Raw genomic sequence first — 14453 nt, forward strand, 5'->3', positions numbered from 1 at the left:
GGTCGAAACTTATTCATCCGTAGTTAAACGTATTAAACGTAGTTATCCGTACTGAAACGTACCTTGCCGTAGTTTTACATGATGTAATGTCACAGTCACACATACGGTGCGGACAACTACGTCTAGCCACGGATAGAAACGTAGTAATCCGTATCGGTCCGTAACGATCCGTACCGGAACCGTACCTTAAAGTAGTAACCGTATCAGTCCGTAGCAATCCGTACAGCTCAGGTGCGGACCGATACGTATTACTACGTTACTATCCGTGGCTAGACGTAGCTATTCGCGCCGTATATGTGACTGGGGTATAAGAGATAATCGTAATGAAAACGCTGGCTAAACGAGATCTATTTAATATATGAAACTTACCGACCCGTTACTAAACCTTAATGTGAACGTAGTCATGCGTATTGATCCGTAGGTTAGCGTAGTTATCCAAGGCTGTCCGTAAGTAAGCGTAGTTCAACGTAGTTCACCGCAGATCCGTCAACGCGCTGGGCTATTTGTCAGGCGCAGTTAAACGTAGTTCAACGTAGTACGCCGTACCTATCCGTACTTATTCACGTCCTTAATATTTTATTCCCCGTTTCTCACCATCTTTTTCGTACTAAGATGTACTGCTACGTACTTACCCATTTTTACTCCATCACAAATCAATCCGATCCGCATCGTACCTCAACGCACGAAATATCCGTATGTGTGACTGTAGCTTTAAGACTAGTGAATTAGAAATAGTTATGATGAGATAGTATCTGAACATATTTAAAAGTTAAATTAATACTTTGTACCAATATCCGATGAATGTTTTTCCAGTTTAATCTTGTCAGCAAAGTTGATGAGGAAAGTGTGTTGTTTAAGAAACATCCCCAAATCAAAGACATGGTTCACTGCGTAGTATTTGTAATGGATGCATTTATGCCGGATCAAGACACCATTTTATTGTGGAGAAAGAAAGTGGATGACATGCACGATGAGCTAAAGCATACAGGTCAACCAATCATGTTAATATATCTATAGATGTAGCTTTTATATATATTAGAGACAAACGTATAGAAACAAAAAATAAAAACTCATGATTACAAATTCGGAAAGGTGATCAGTATGATAATTTCAAGTTATTTCCAATTTATAATTATGAAATAATATTTCGAGGGGTTGGTTTAAACAGTTCTATTCGCAAGTAATTGCAATATACATACACATTATAACAGATTTACAATAAAGTGACAAGTGGAGATAGAACCGGAAGCAAATAGCTAATTGAAAGGTTCGTTCCACCATACAGAATTACGGTATTCTGGTGATGACATAATTAAGTATATTCAATATTGAGAAGTTGACTGCAATATAAATAGAAAAGAAATATTTGGCAAAATTTGAAATAAAAACGTTAATCCAAATGTTTTGTGAGGTAGAAGTTTCGAGAGGTTAGTGTAAGAACCAGCATTTTCCATAGTTGTAATCTAAAGTAAGACTTTCTTGTATTAATACTTACAAACTTTTCAAATTGTAATGGATAGCAGCAATGTCTATGCTTATAATACATGCACCAGAAGTTTATTTCCTTTTGTCAATACATATTTTATACCAGCTACAAAAAGCTTAATAACATTAATTCCTGACCAGGCTCTGACATTTTCGGTTTCGGTATCTGTTCCAAAAATATTCTATAGTTGTATACTAGTAGCTGGTTCTAGTACTCAGAATTTTACGATACCATTTCAGCATTTTCTGTTCCGGAGCAAACAATAAATAAATTGCTTTAGAATGAATATCTTTGTGACCATATATAGACAGAAGTCTAAAACAGGTTAACAAAAAACAAGAAAGGGTATCCAACAGGGAAAGCCACGTTCCAAACACGCAGTCACACACGAACATCACTCGTCTGGCACACCACATACGCACACACATAATAAACACACAAGGACAAAACAAACAAATACAGAAACAAAATGGGGCACCACCTTGGAACAGTCCGTAGCAATCCAATTGGGAGTTTATACCGGTTTATGGTGCACCTTACCTCACTCTTCCCCCCGACATGTTCTAAAACCCACAGGCTCGGGTCCAGTGTATATTTTTTGGTTTGATATAAAAAAAAAAATTCACACAAATATTCTTTATATATGTTAGTCAAATGAAAAAAAAATCGGTGACAAAAAATCCGGTCAGAGTATCATATATATGGAAAAGGTGAACTATGCGAGCGTAACGCTATGGGAAGCTACTCGGCAAACTTGTAGAACATTTCAAAATCGGAGTTTAAACACTTGCAACCGTTACCTGCATGATTGCACCTTCGAAACATTTAAAGCCTTCCATAAATACTAAACTGACTCCATAAATTGCTTTGAAATACACAGTACAAGTCCCTAGGAGCGAAATATTTCAAATATCCCCGGGGATTTCAGCTGCCAAACGAAGTGATAAAAACCAGGAACACGTCCGCTATCCGGAATGAAATCACCGGAGATAACTGAAATATTTCGCTCGTAGAGACTTGTATATATAGATATCCCAAATGTATTGTAATTCAACAATACGGATATAAATTATTTTCCCTATATATATATATATATATATCGTGATGAAATAGTGTACGGAGGGGCACCTGGGGTCTTCCTCCACCATCAAAGCTGGAAAGTCGCCATATGACCTAAATTGTGTCGGTGCGACGTTAAACCCAACGAAATAAATAAATAAATATATATAAAAGTTCAATTTGTAAGGAATTAACAGCAGCAGACTTCTGTGTTTTTCAATTATTTTAATTCTTCTCTGCAAGCGCTTTCAATACACATATCTTCAGGCAGTTTACATTTTGAAATAATACAATGACGTCACGTCATAACAAAAAATACGGGAAACGTCGTAAACAGACGTTGCGGCAAACTTCAAGAAAAATGTATAATACACTCAAGAATACCCTGTGTACATGCACACAAAACTTGAAATAGATATATTGTACTATTTGAAAAGGGAGTTAATACCTGTTCTTAAAACATATTTATGCTCGATATATCAGTTAAAAAATAATATTAAGATGATTACCTAAAAAGTAATAATAGCTTAAAAATCAATTATGAATACTGTAAAAAGAAAGAATTGCTCAAATTACCCTCTCGTTCTTTATGACAAAAGTGGTATATAGCCAATTATAGAAATAGCATCAAAAATTAAAGGGAGGTAATAAAATTTAAAGCTAAAACTGTATAACAGGAAAGAAAAGAGATAAAAATTTAAAAACAAAGCAATATAGTACGTTAAATGTTGATAATATTAATTTTTAAACAATTATGACCAGTAGTATTTCACGTGTAAAGATAGATGAGCAAGTATATATAAAGAAGAGATTCTAGTTACACTGCACATAAACAATAAAATTTAAGGAGCTCGCCATGCTCGCGGGCCCTAACAACTATTAACAAACGCTGTTAAGTTTGGTTTCAAAACGTTTATAAAATGTAGTTCCTTCTCATCTATGAAACTGAAACTGTTAGTCAGATTTTTGTAAACAGGGAATATATTAAACTTCCCACCAGAATATTCATGGATATGTTTATTTTAAGAACCTAGAACGCATATACCCAATGTCTATGCAAAAGACAGAACAACAAGGGAAACACCCTTAAGGGTCTGGTGAAACAGGCCAGAAGACAAAAATCATAATAGCACAGTCCTGGTGGGATTTAAGTACTACCAACCGTAAAGCTTTCCACCTGTCCCGTCAGACACAACCAAAGAGGATGCGTAGCGTCAAACTGTTTAAGGGCTGAGCACCAAACATAAGGTGTGTCTCAAAACAGTTGGATCATCACCTCTTTTTATAAAACGTTTAATGGCTTTACTAAATACATTGTACAATTGGAAAATTGTCATAACCCAAAATCTGGCGAAGTTTGTAAAGGCCACATTACATTTAAAAGCGGGTTTTGTTATATCTTCTCGCAGATGTGTCTTTAAATTGCTATTGTATTTCAAAATCAAATCTGAATTACGATAGTAAAAATTGGAAACGTTTGTGCATAGTTATAATTATTACGATAGTACTGTTGAAGAAATTTATTATCTGAAAAATGGAACAAAATTATAAAACTTGTTTTTTTAGTGTAATGTAAGCAGTTCTAGTATACGTATGCATTCTTCAGTAGTCAGCATGCTATAGTATGCATATAGCAATTTAAAGTATTCTTTCATTGTACCTGACTTTGTGTGTTAGAAAATGTGTAGCATAAACACAATGTCTTGGTTCTAATTTAAAAGTCTACTTCATGTCAATCCAAAAGCCTAGAATGCAGCCTAAAATCCATAAATACATTCGTTTTTTTTTCTTTTCAAACCAATAATCAGCGTGCATTGAATATATTTTTCTGTGAGGTAGAGGTCTGATTTGAAAAACAAAAGTCTATGGTTTTCACATTTTTAAAGTATTTTTCACAATACAGTAAACAGATTGCACTTATCTTTTACCTGTTCTGTCCCTAACAAACATATAAATTAACATGTCAAAAGCGATCTGAGGGGGTTAAGACTAAGACAATTCCAACTTCTTAAGCACTTCTCTTAGCATCAACTTCCCGCCGAGGAGCATTGGTTATATAGAAGAGATTGGAGGTCAAAACAGGTCACGTAAATATTTGACAGCCTCAGTGCCATTTGTTTAACTGCTTCTTTTTCCTATATTTCTCTGCTTTCTTTGCTGATGTTAAATAAAGTCTTCTATCTTTTCAGCAGTCAGAATTACTTATATACCGGTAGCTCTTTTGTACTTTGCATGTGTTTTACTGATCTTTCTTCTGTACATAGAAGTAAATTAAAAAATAACATTTCTCGTTTTGTGATTTGCTGCTGAATAAATCATTATTTGGAGATCAGATGCAAAAGAATTATATCACGAGGGCGCAGGATTCTAACACGTTTCCAAGAACTATAAAGTAAATCCTTGACGGCAATTATCAAATATTGGCCCGTTTTCAATCAGATGTTTTCCAGTGCGCTACTGTCCAATTCGACGCTAGGAATTAATAATTGTGACGTAATGACAGAGAATTGTTGTATAATAATTCACTTATTTCAGCCTTCTTTGTTTAATAGGATAATGAATCGGATCAGGTTAGAATTGAAAACATCCATGTAAGTTTCATGATTATTTAAGAAATAATATATTTCATTTAGAGATTTGTCGCTGAATAAATCATTGTTAGGAGTTTAGATGCGAAGGAATACTATAAGACGCATTTGAACGACAATGATTTTATTCAAGGGCAAATCACTAACACTGAGATATATTTTTTTTTTATTCTAACACGTTACTAGCGACTTTAAAGTACATTCTCGACGGCATTCATCAAATTCTTGCCCGTTTCCAATCGGTTACTTTCTCAGCGAGCCGCTATATCGTTTGACACAATGACGTAATGATTGTGAAGTCAGAACAATGAATTGATGTAAAACAATTTACAGATTTCATCCTTGTTTGCTTAATAGGAAATATATCGGATCGTGTTAGAATAGGCGTTGTACAATCCTTTTCACCTTTTGTCCGTATAATTTCGTTTTCGGCAAAGTATGTGCTTAATATTGCTCTATTGTATTTCTTACAAAATCATTTTCTGTCAACAGTTGATCTATTTTCAGTTATAAATATTAATCAGTCCTTGCTACAAAGAAGCAAACGTTTGTTCATGTTCTATAGCTTCTTTTTTTATTTCTGATGTTGTTTCGTTCTACACTTACTTATGCACGTACCTCTGCCTTTGTTCACTTTTGGGGCGAAAAAATCCCCGTATATAATTTTCAACTATACCCAACGAAACAAGTTTTGTGAAAAATGGGGGCCATATTCGTCCTTTTTGTTTTCCTTAAATATGAATATGTTTAATAATGTTTTTTTTTTAAGTAACAATAGGCTTTAATGACCATGATATCAGTTCTTCATATCAAGTTTCATAAGCTTTTATTGGGATAAAATTCTTCCCATATACTCTAAAAATATCCCCTCCCCTTAGTTATACATTTATATTTCCGTTGGAATCGCCAGTGCAGATATTGCTCTGAAACTCGTTGAATATGTTTTACGAATAATATGACTGGGTCATGTAACATGTTTTAAAACTCTGGCGTTTCTTTTTATAAAAATATATTTCCCATTCTTCATCCAAAAGATGTTCTATTCCAACATTTTATTCTGTTCTGATTGAATACCTCTTTAACCTATAACATGTATAAGGTATTATGTTGAAGCTTTTCACAGACTTTCTCCCCGCGAAACATAAAACAAGATAAATAACATGTTTCATAGCTCTGACTTTCCTTTTCGCAAAACTTTTACCCTTTGTGTAGTCACGTACCGTCATTGTTTTTCTTTAATATCCCTGGAACCGATAAAGATATATTTAAGGCTTTAATATCGATACTGACTTTAAGATTATAGAACATTTACAATTACTATGACTTTTCTTATGACGATTTTTTCTTTTTGTCAATCCAAAACGAGCCAGTCCTGTCATTTCATTTTCACAGAGCTGATACAAAGGGGGGTGGGGGGGGGGGGTCCCAGTTAGGTGCCTGCGCAAAATGTTTTTTGACTTTATTTATACTTTGTGGTAATATACCTACATGTATTAAGTTTCATTAACAAGTGTTACTGTTACCAGTTTTGACTTACTTTTATAGATATTTACATTTAAAGTGGGTGGGGTAATCTGACATGTGACCAGCCAGGAACACAATTTCTGTTAGTTTTTATTTTTAAATGGTTCAAACATTTTACCTGAAACTTTCATGATACAATAACTATGCTATGGACATTCACACTACATGTTGCATTTTAAATTGTACTGAATACTTTTTTCATCACAGAGCCACAAAGTGGTCTAATTAAATTTACTGATTTTCAATGGACAAACTTTACCAAAAAGCTAAAACATTTTTCATTAGTTATTATTAGAAGAGTGGTACACTCTCAAACTGGGAAAATGTGGGTGGGGTAAATAAATATTGGAAGCAACACTACAAAAATTGTGCAGTTGTTAAGAAATGGCCTCAGATTGTTTATTACTGTCTTAATTTTATTAAATACAGCATTGATATATAAATTTTAACAAAAAAATTCCCACTTTATACATGTGTGTCATGGAAAAAGCATGGACCTTGAACATGACATGTAGACAAACCAAATTAACTCTGAAAGCTCAAAGTATTTAACAAAAGGTTTTGCCTGAGGTTGTATATTTTGAGGAAAGCTATTGTTCAAATTAACATTAAATTTTCTGCATTGATTTTCCATGGCACACATGAATAAAGTCTTATTAAAGAGATTTTTAGTTAAAATTTATCAACCAAGTCTGTATTTAATAAAACTAGAATGTGTCAGTAGGACACAGGGTGTTTTTTTCTTTTTTACTACTTCAGGGGCCATAACTCTGGAAATAGAGGGCAGACCCAGATAAAAAATAGTAGGTGCGCAAGTTCATATCATGATAAACACTCATCAATTTATATCAAATACTTTTTGAGCTAGCGAGACACAAGGTGAAAATGTGCATTTTTGACTATTTCAGGGGCCATAACTCTAGAAATAGGGCGCGGACCCAGATTAAAAATAAGAGATGCGCAAGTTCATATCATGATTAAGACTAATGCAAGGTTTCATGAATCTATATCAAATAATGTTTCAGCTAGGCGTGTCACAATGTGAAAATGTGCATTTTTTACTATTTCAGGGGCCATAACTCTAGAAACAGGGGCGGAGTCAGACGAAAAAATAGGAGTTGTGCAAGTTCATATCATTATAAAGACTTATGCAAGATTTCATCAATTTATATCAAATACTTTTTGAGCTAGGCATGTCACAAGGTGAAAATGTCATTTTTTACTATTTCAGGGGCAGTAACTCTAAAATTAGGGGGCGGAGCCAGACGAAAAATATACGGTGCGCAAGTTCATATCATGATAAAGACTTTTGCAAGGTTTCATCAATTCATATCAAATACTTTTTGAGCTAGGCGCGTCACGAACTTCGGACGGACGCACGGACGGATGGACGCACGGACAAGAGCAAATCTATATGCCCCCACCATGGGGGCACAATTAAGATAGTAATAGAAAATCTGAGGCCATTTCGTAACAACTGCACAAATTTTGTAGTGTTGCTTCGAATATTTATTTACCCCACCCACTTTTACCTAGTTTGAGGGTGTACCACTCTTCCAATATTAATCAGAGTATACTGATATACTGTCATTTTTATGTTTATTTAGTTTACAATATCTGCTGAAAATAACACCTTAATATCTTAACTAATAAAAAATGTTTTAGCTTTTGGGTGAAGTTCCTCCATTGAAAATCAGTAAATTTGATTAGACCATTTTGTGGCTCTGTGCTGAAAAAGTATTCAGTACAATTTAAAATGCAACATGTTGTGTGAATGTCCATTGCATAGTTATTTTATCATGAAAGTTTCAGGTAAAAAGTTAGAACCATTTCAAAAAAATATCTATAAAAGTAAGTCAAAACTGGTAACAGTAACACTTGTTAATGAAACATAATACATGTAGGTATATTACCACAAAGTATAAATAAAATCAAAAAACATTTTGCGCAGACACCTAACTGGGACCCGCCCCCCTTAAGGGTATTGAGACAACTTCATAAACCAGGTTTCATAACTTTGCAATTGATTTCTCGTTTGGCAAAACAAAATAAAATAAAATCCTTTTCTTACATGGAAAATCTCCCGTTTCCTTCCATATTCCGAGATTTCATATGCATGGATTTGAATGAATCTCCCAACCACCTGTTAGATCATAATGCAAGTTTGCATAACTGTTTACTGTGAAACCATTTTACCCCATTTTGACATTGCATTGTTTTTCCTTCAAGTTGAATATCTTCGAAGCCAATGAATGCATTACATTCAGTTTGAATATTCGTATCAACCTCGCGGACCATACCGGAAGTTCACGTAACATGACCTATAAATCTGTTATTTTGAACAAAATGGGTTTACTTCTGATACCCTTCTTTAACATAAATGATCATTACTTTAAGTCCACTGAAATGACTTCTATGTTATTTGTGAAAGAACAAAAGTAAAAGATTTATAACTCCCCTTAAAGGAATGTATTTTTGTAACATGATTACATTATTACTGGATCGAAAGAAATGTTTTTATTTCTCTGTCAAAGGAATCTGGTGGGGTATGAATCACTTATAGATACAGCTCTAGTATAACATTAACGTTATCCAATTCTCATTTCAGGCGATTTCATGTTCTCTGTTGTTGTTGTTTTTTTCTCTCTTTTTTTCATTTTACTATCATTTATCCTTTTCTAATCTTAACTTCTTTTGGAGTTAATGTTTTCATTTACAGTTTTGTCAGATGAGTCGAAGTCTTGTGTATTCAATATTAGTTTCGTATGTACACATTTAATAGATTTTTTTCTCATCTGAACTATTAATATAGTACGAATTTTCTTTCTTTTTCCGTTACTATGTGCGATTTTTATTTACATTATTACACATTTCCATCATTTTAGATAATGTTACCGTCTCTCACTGCAGCTTTCTGCATTTGCGATATAAACGAGACAGGTGTATATATTCGTGTAAGAACTTTCTGCAAATTTGTCCTGTTTAACGCCAGCTTTTTTTCTGTACTGGTATCAAGTTAAACGCCAGCCATTTCTGTACTTGTGTCCAGTTTTTCGCCGGAAATTCTTGCATTTGTGACTGCTTAAACGCCAATGTTTTCTGTACCTGTTTCAAGCCTCTTTACATGTACATGTACTAAGCACCAGAAGTTTATATACTTTTGTTCAGTTTAAAGTCAGACATTTCTGCCTTTTTCTTTGGTTTTCAGCATGTTAAAATCGAGAGAGTTTTCTATTCTTATATCTAAGAAAATGTCCAAGTTCCCAGTGCTTATGTTCAGTTGAATGCTACCGTTGTGTGTACTTGTGTCCAGTTTAACGCAGCACGGGTGTAATTTAATCACTAGAACTGTATTATACGTGTGCCTCGTTTAACACCAGAATTTTTAGTTATTGCGCCCAGTTTAATGCTAAAATTTCCTGCACTTGTTTCAAGTTTAAAGTCAGAACAGGTAGTAATGTCCGGATTTACACTTGAACTGTCTGTACTTGAGGTCAGTTTAACGTTTGAATATCGGTACTTGTTTCCAGTTTAATACGAATTATTTCTCAAAAGTTTCTGTGCGTGTGTCAAGAATAATACCCGAATTTTACTTTTGTCCAGCTTAACGCTAGAACCTTCTGCACTTGGGTTTAGATAAAGAACTGTATTTTTCCTGTTGTGTACAGTTTTTCTTCACCACTTTTGTTTCTTTTTTTTTTTTCTTTTTTTTTTTTTTCTTCTTTTTTTGTTACATTCCCATGTTTTGTGATATTTCCACTGCTCATGTAGATTTTATCGCATTAATACTCAGATATTATTATTATTATTATTATTATTATTCAAATCAGTCATTCAGTCAAAAGACATCTGCAAAATAAGTAACGAATAATTCGTTTGTGAATATGTTAAATGCCATAATGTTTTTGTCTATTTATATATGATAATAACAGATGTTTGCGTTAAATATTTCATTCGTATGGCAAGGCAAACAACAAAAAGACAAACAAGCGGGACTCTAGAGTGCGGTTACTGTTACTGTTACTGTACATACACCAGTAAACTTCATCCAGTGTTCTTCCTTAAGGCGAAGAGTTTGTTTGCTTCTCTTGAATGTGCATTCTGTTCGTATGGTTGTTTCTATCATATTCTTTAAAAGTGATAGAAAAAATTCTTGACATACTTTTAATTTATTTGTCATTAACAAATCTTTTATTACACTGTCTTGTACGCATCTCCACTTTTCTAAATTAAGGTAGTATGAGCCCTTTCTAGAGATTTTTAAAACATCTTCGGATTCTACTCAAATCTGGATTAAATACATGTCACACAACTGCCGTTGCGAAAATATAGTTTTTATTTTATTTTGACGTCGGTTACATAGCAACATAATGACGTCAAAGCGCCATCTGTCGGCTCTTACTGAAATCGGGGTGTTTCTGTGTTTTTTCGTTGTATCTTTTTTATTAGTGCATCAAAACCCTTTTTAGTTCAAATTTGCAGATATCAATGTAAATTGTTAATCATAAATTGTCTCCAACAACACATAATAAATATGCACAAAACAGCGGAAATGATTGTTTAAATAATACATATAACAGCCCCAGTCAGCAACACAGGAAGTTGTCTCCAGCCGAAAGCTGTGTGATTTATAGTTAATAAGATGTGGATCAAAGATTAAAAAGTTGTTTAAGAACTGCTGAAAACTGATAACGCGTGCATGTGTTGTACCGTCGAAATGACAGGAGATCGATTGCCATAGTGCACGATACCTTTTAAGCGGTAGCAATGGGCATATCGCGGGCTTAGCCCAAAACGGTTATAACTTATATGAAATAAAGAAGGAGTTACAACCGTTTTGTGCTAAGCCAGCGATATGTTTCCGAGGAGTGTTTTCGCCAGTTTAATGGTTATTCTCTTACCGATATGGTCTACGTTTGAATACCGTATTGACCATAAGGCAGTTCTTTTCGCATCAACAAATTTAATATCGTTAAATCATTTAACTTTGTGGACGTCCGTATCCCCTTAATGTTTATCTTGGTATTCTCTAAGCAAAGTGTCACCCAGTAAAATCAAAGACAAATCTTGTTAACATTCTAAAGACCATATTTATGACCTTATCTTCGGTTTCTGGTACAACTTCAGTAAACACACATTAACAAATTTGATCTTCATTGAACAACTTTTGATAAACATAAGATGTAACGACTAGAAGTAAACACACATTAACAAATTTGATCTTCATTGAACAACTTTTGATAAACATAAGATGTATCGACTAGAATTCCACCGAAATATGCCTCGGAATATGCTATATCATAAAATGAAAAATAGAACATTAAAAAAGGGGAAATTTTGGTGCATTGCGTCAAGTGAAGAAGAAAAACTGAACATGACTTATTACTATTGCTTTTCACATTGATGCTAATCCTTATTCAAAATGTTGATTTCTGTATTGACAGGTGTGCCTTTAATGGTGTTACTAACAAAGATTGACCAGCTTTGCGAGAGAATTCGTACTGACATAACTTATTGTTACAAAAGTGAAGCTCTTATGGCGGCTGTTTATAAAGCTGCGCAGCTGTTTAAAGTTCCGGTAAAAATTATACATACTTTACATTTAAATTTTTATGTTTCTTCAGACGTTCCTGTATACATATAATGCACAAATATATTCACAATTATAATTCTATTGCAAAATTACTAAAAATATAAGACCGTGCTGTCATATATTGTTTATATTTTGAAATTATTTATGCGATTTTGCTAATATTCTACAGGAATCCTACGTTTTCCCGGTACAGAATTATAGACATGAATGTGAAATGGACCCGACGATAGACATATTAACTCTGTTAGCTCTCCAGCATATGATATACATTGGAACGGATTTTCTTCATTCCATCAAGCTTTCCGATCATAAGGATGAGGATGAGGACAAAAAAATTGCGGAGGCAGAGACTCAAGATCTTGTAGATTTTATTAACTTTCACGAATTCAACGGGATCTTTTTATAAATTTTATATATTGTTTTTAAATCTCCAGAGAAAGTAATAATGGTGTCTATTAACAGAAGTAGTGTTTTATTACCGTATCATTGCCACGAAATGTCTCTAATATGAAGCAGAGAAAAAAATGTAACACCGAATATAGCTACATGACAAATTTGAAGTATATATGTGAAGCACGGGAGAAAATTAACAATACAATAATGTAATCATAATAGCAAACAAACTTTCATTTAAAAGCCAACCAAACATTAATTACAGAAACAAACAGGAAATTAAAAACAAAAATAGGAAAACACAAACAGAAGAAAAAAAGCAGTCAAGCGGTTGTAAAGGGGGACCTTGAAGCAACAAAAAGGTAAATATAATCTGGAAGGTAGATCCCTCGAAAGCACCGAGAACAATGCAAACAGTGAAAATTGCAGACTCGAAATAAAACGGCAATAAAATATCAAAATGTTGGAAATTAGAGCATATGTATTCTTACCTTAAACAAAGATATTTAATATTATTTTAAAGTTAGAAAAAATAAAAAATAATACTACATGTATATGGTTATATTAGCTAAGCTTTGGGAATATTGTCAAAGTGTTGGTATACAGTACCATATTACAATTTATTCAGTAACTGTAACTGTAGGCTATATATTGTAAGGGGTTATAAAACTGAAATTATCATAAATATGATCAGTATTATTGATATGTGTAGCGACACCAGTAGAAAATGCGGTATCGATGAAATTGATAATTTGAATGATTTCAGTTTTTAACCAATCGACATTGTTGATAATGATTTATACGTGAGACGTCCTGGATTCATCGGTTAATTTCCGTGCATCCGTCTGGTATGAACACCAGCTATTGTGTGAATTGTAATGGGTTTTATATACTAATATTTTCACAATATTTCGAAAACAATATTGTTTGATTTAAACCTATTTTATTCATTCCTCTAATGACATCATAATCAATGTACATTACAAAACATATACAAACCATTCTAGGAAAGGTAAAATGGTTGGACCAGAAGTTCATATAACATTAGTATTTCGGTCCGTCCCTGAAGTATATTTCAAGGAAAATTTTTATATTGTTGATTTCATTGTATTTTAATGAAAAATGACAAAATGTAATTGGAAAAAAGCGAAGTTAAGCGAAATGAATAACAACAATGTTGGAGAAAAAGTAGAAAGACTTGACTGTAGAAATTATTAGAAAGCGAGATTGATGAACCCTCTAATACACTATGGTTTTTGTCCTGCCTAAATTTCATAGCCTTTTGTTGCATACTTTTAAATCATGTATCTTGTGTTTTGTGTAGTTGAGTGTTGGAGCCGCTCAATTCAAAATCACTGTAACCTGCCATTGATTGAAAGTCATAAGTTAAATTCCCGGAACGGACTGTTCCGCTTTTCTTGAAAAAGTCGGTATTTCTTACGGAGTATGTGAGACTAGAACTTCCCAAGAACGAAGACAAGTCTTATCAACTGTCTGTCTATAAATAACTGGGTAAACTTGTCAGGAAACCTCCAAATATAGCTTCAGCTTCTCTGCTTTTTTTGACGTTAACGTATAACTCATCGATTTCAAAAGATGCGAAAGGGCAATTTGAACTGCAAACAGTAGTAATTCGGCAGCAACCAGATATCTCAACGAATACGATTTGTATGTTTGATACATTTTTGTACTTCTAAAAATATTAGTGAGTTTTCTTCTTCAGTATAATGTTCATCTCCAAACAAAAGAGTGCGCGTATTCAGCAGATGAAAGATACGTGTGGCGTTAAATCGCTGTATTCTTTGTAAAG

The 14453-nt window shown here is 33.6% G+C and overlaps 1 protein-coding gene across 1 annotated transcript; it reads left to right on the forward strand.

Moving 5' to 3' along the window:
* The first annotated feature begins 818 nt into the window (after nt 1–818).
* On the forward strand, nt 819–13071 carry LOC128553195 (uncharacterized). The gene is made up of 3 exons (XM_053534312.1): nt 819–988; nt 12102–12235; nt 12420–13071. The coding sequence occupies exons 1-3, from the start codon at nt 880–882 to the stop codon at nt 12654–12656; spliced, it is 480 nt and encodes a 159-aa protein (XP_053390287.1). The 5' UTR covers nt 819–879; the 3' UTR covers nt 12657–13071.
* Nucleotides 13072–14453: the final 1382 nt, after the last annotated feature.

This window comes from Mercenaria mercenaria, unplaced genomic scaffold (assembly GCF_021730395.1).
Source record: "Mercenaria mercenaria strain notata unplaced genomic scaffold, MADL_Memer_1 contig_3580, whole genome shotgun sequence".
Lineage (NCBI taxonomy): Eukaryota > Metazoa > Mollusca > Bivalvia > Venerida > Veneridae > Mercenaria > Mercenaria mercenaria.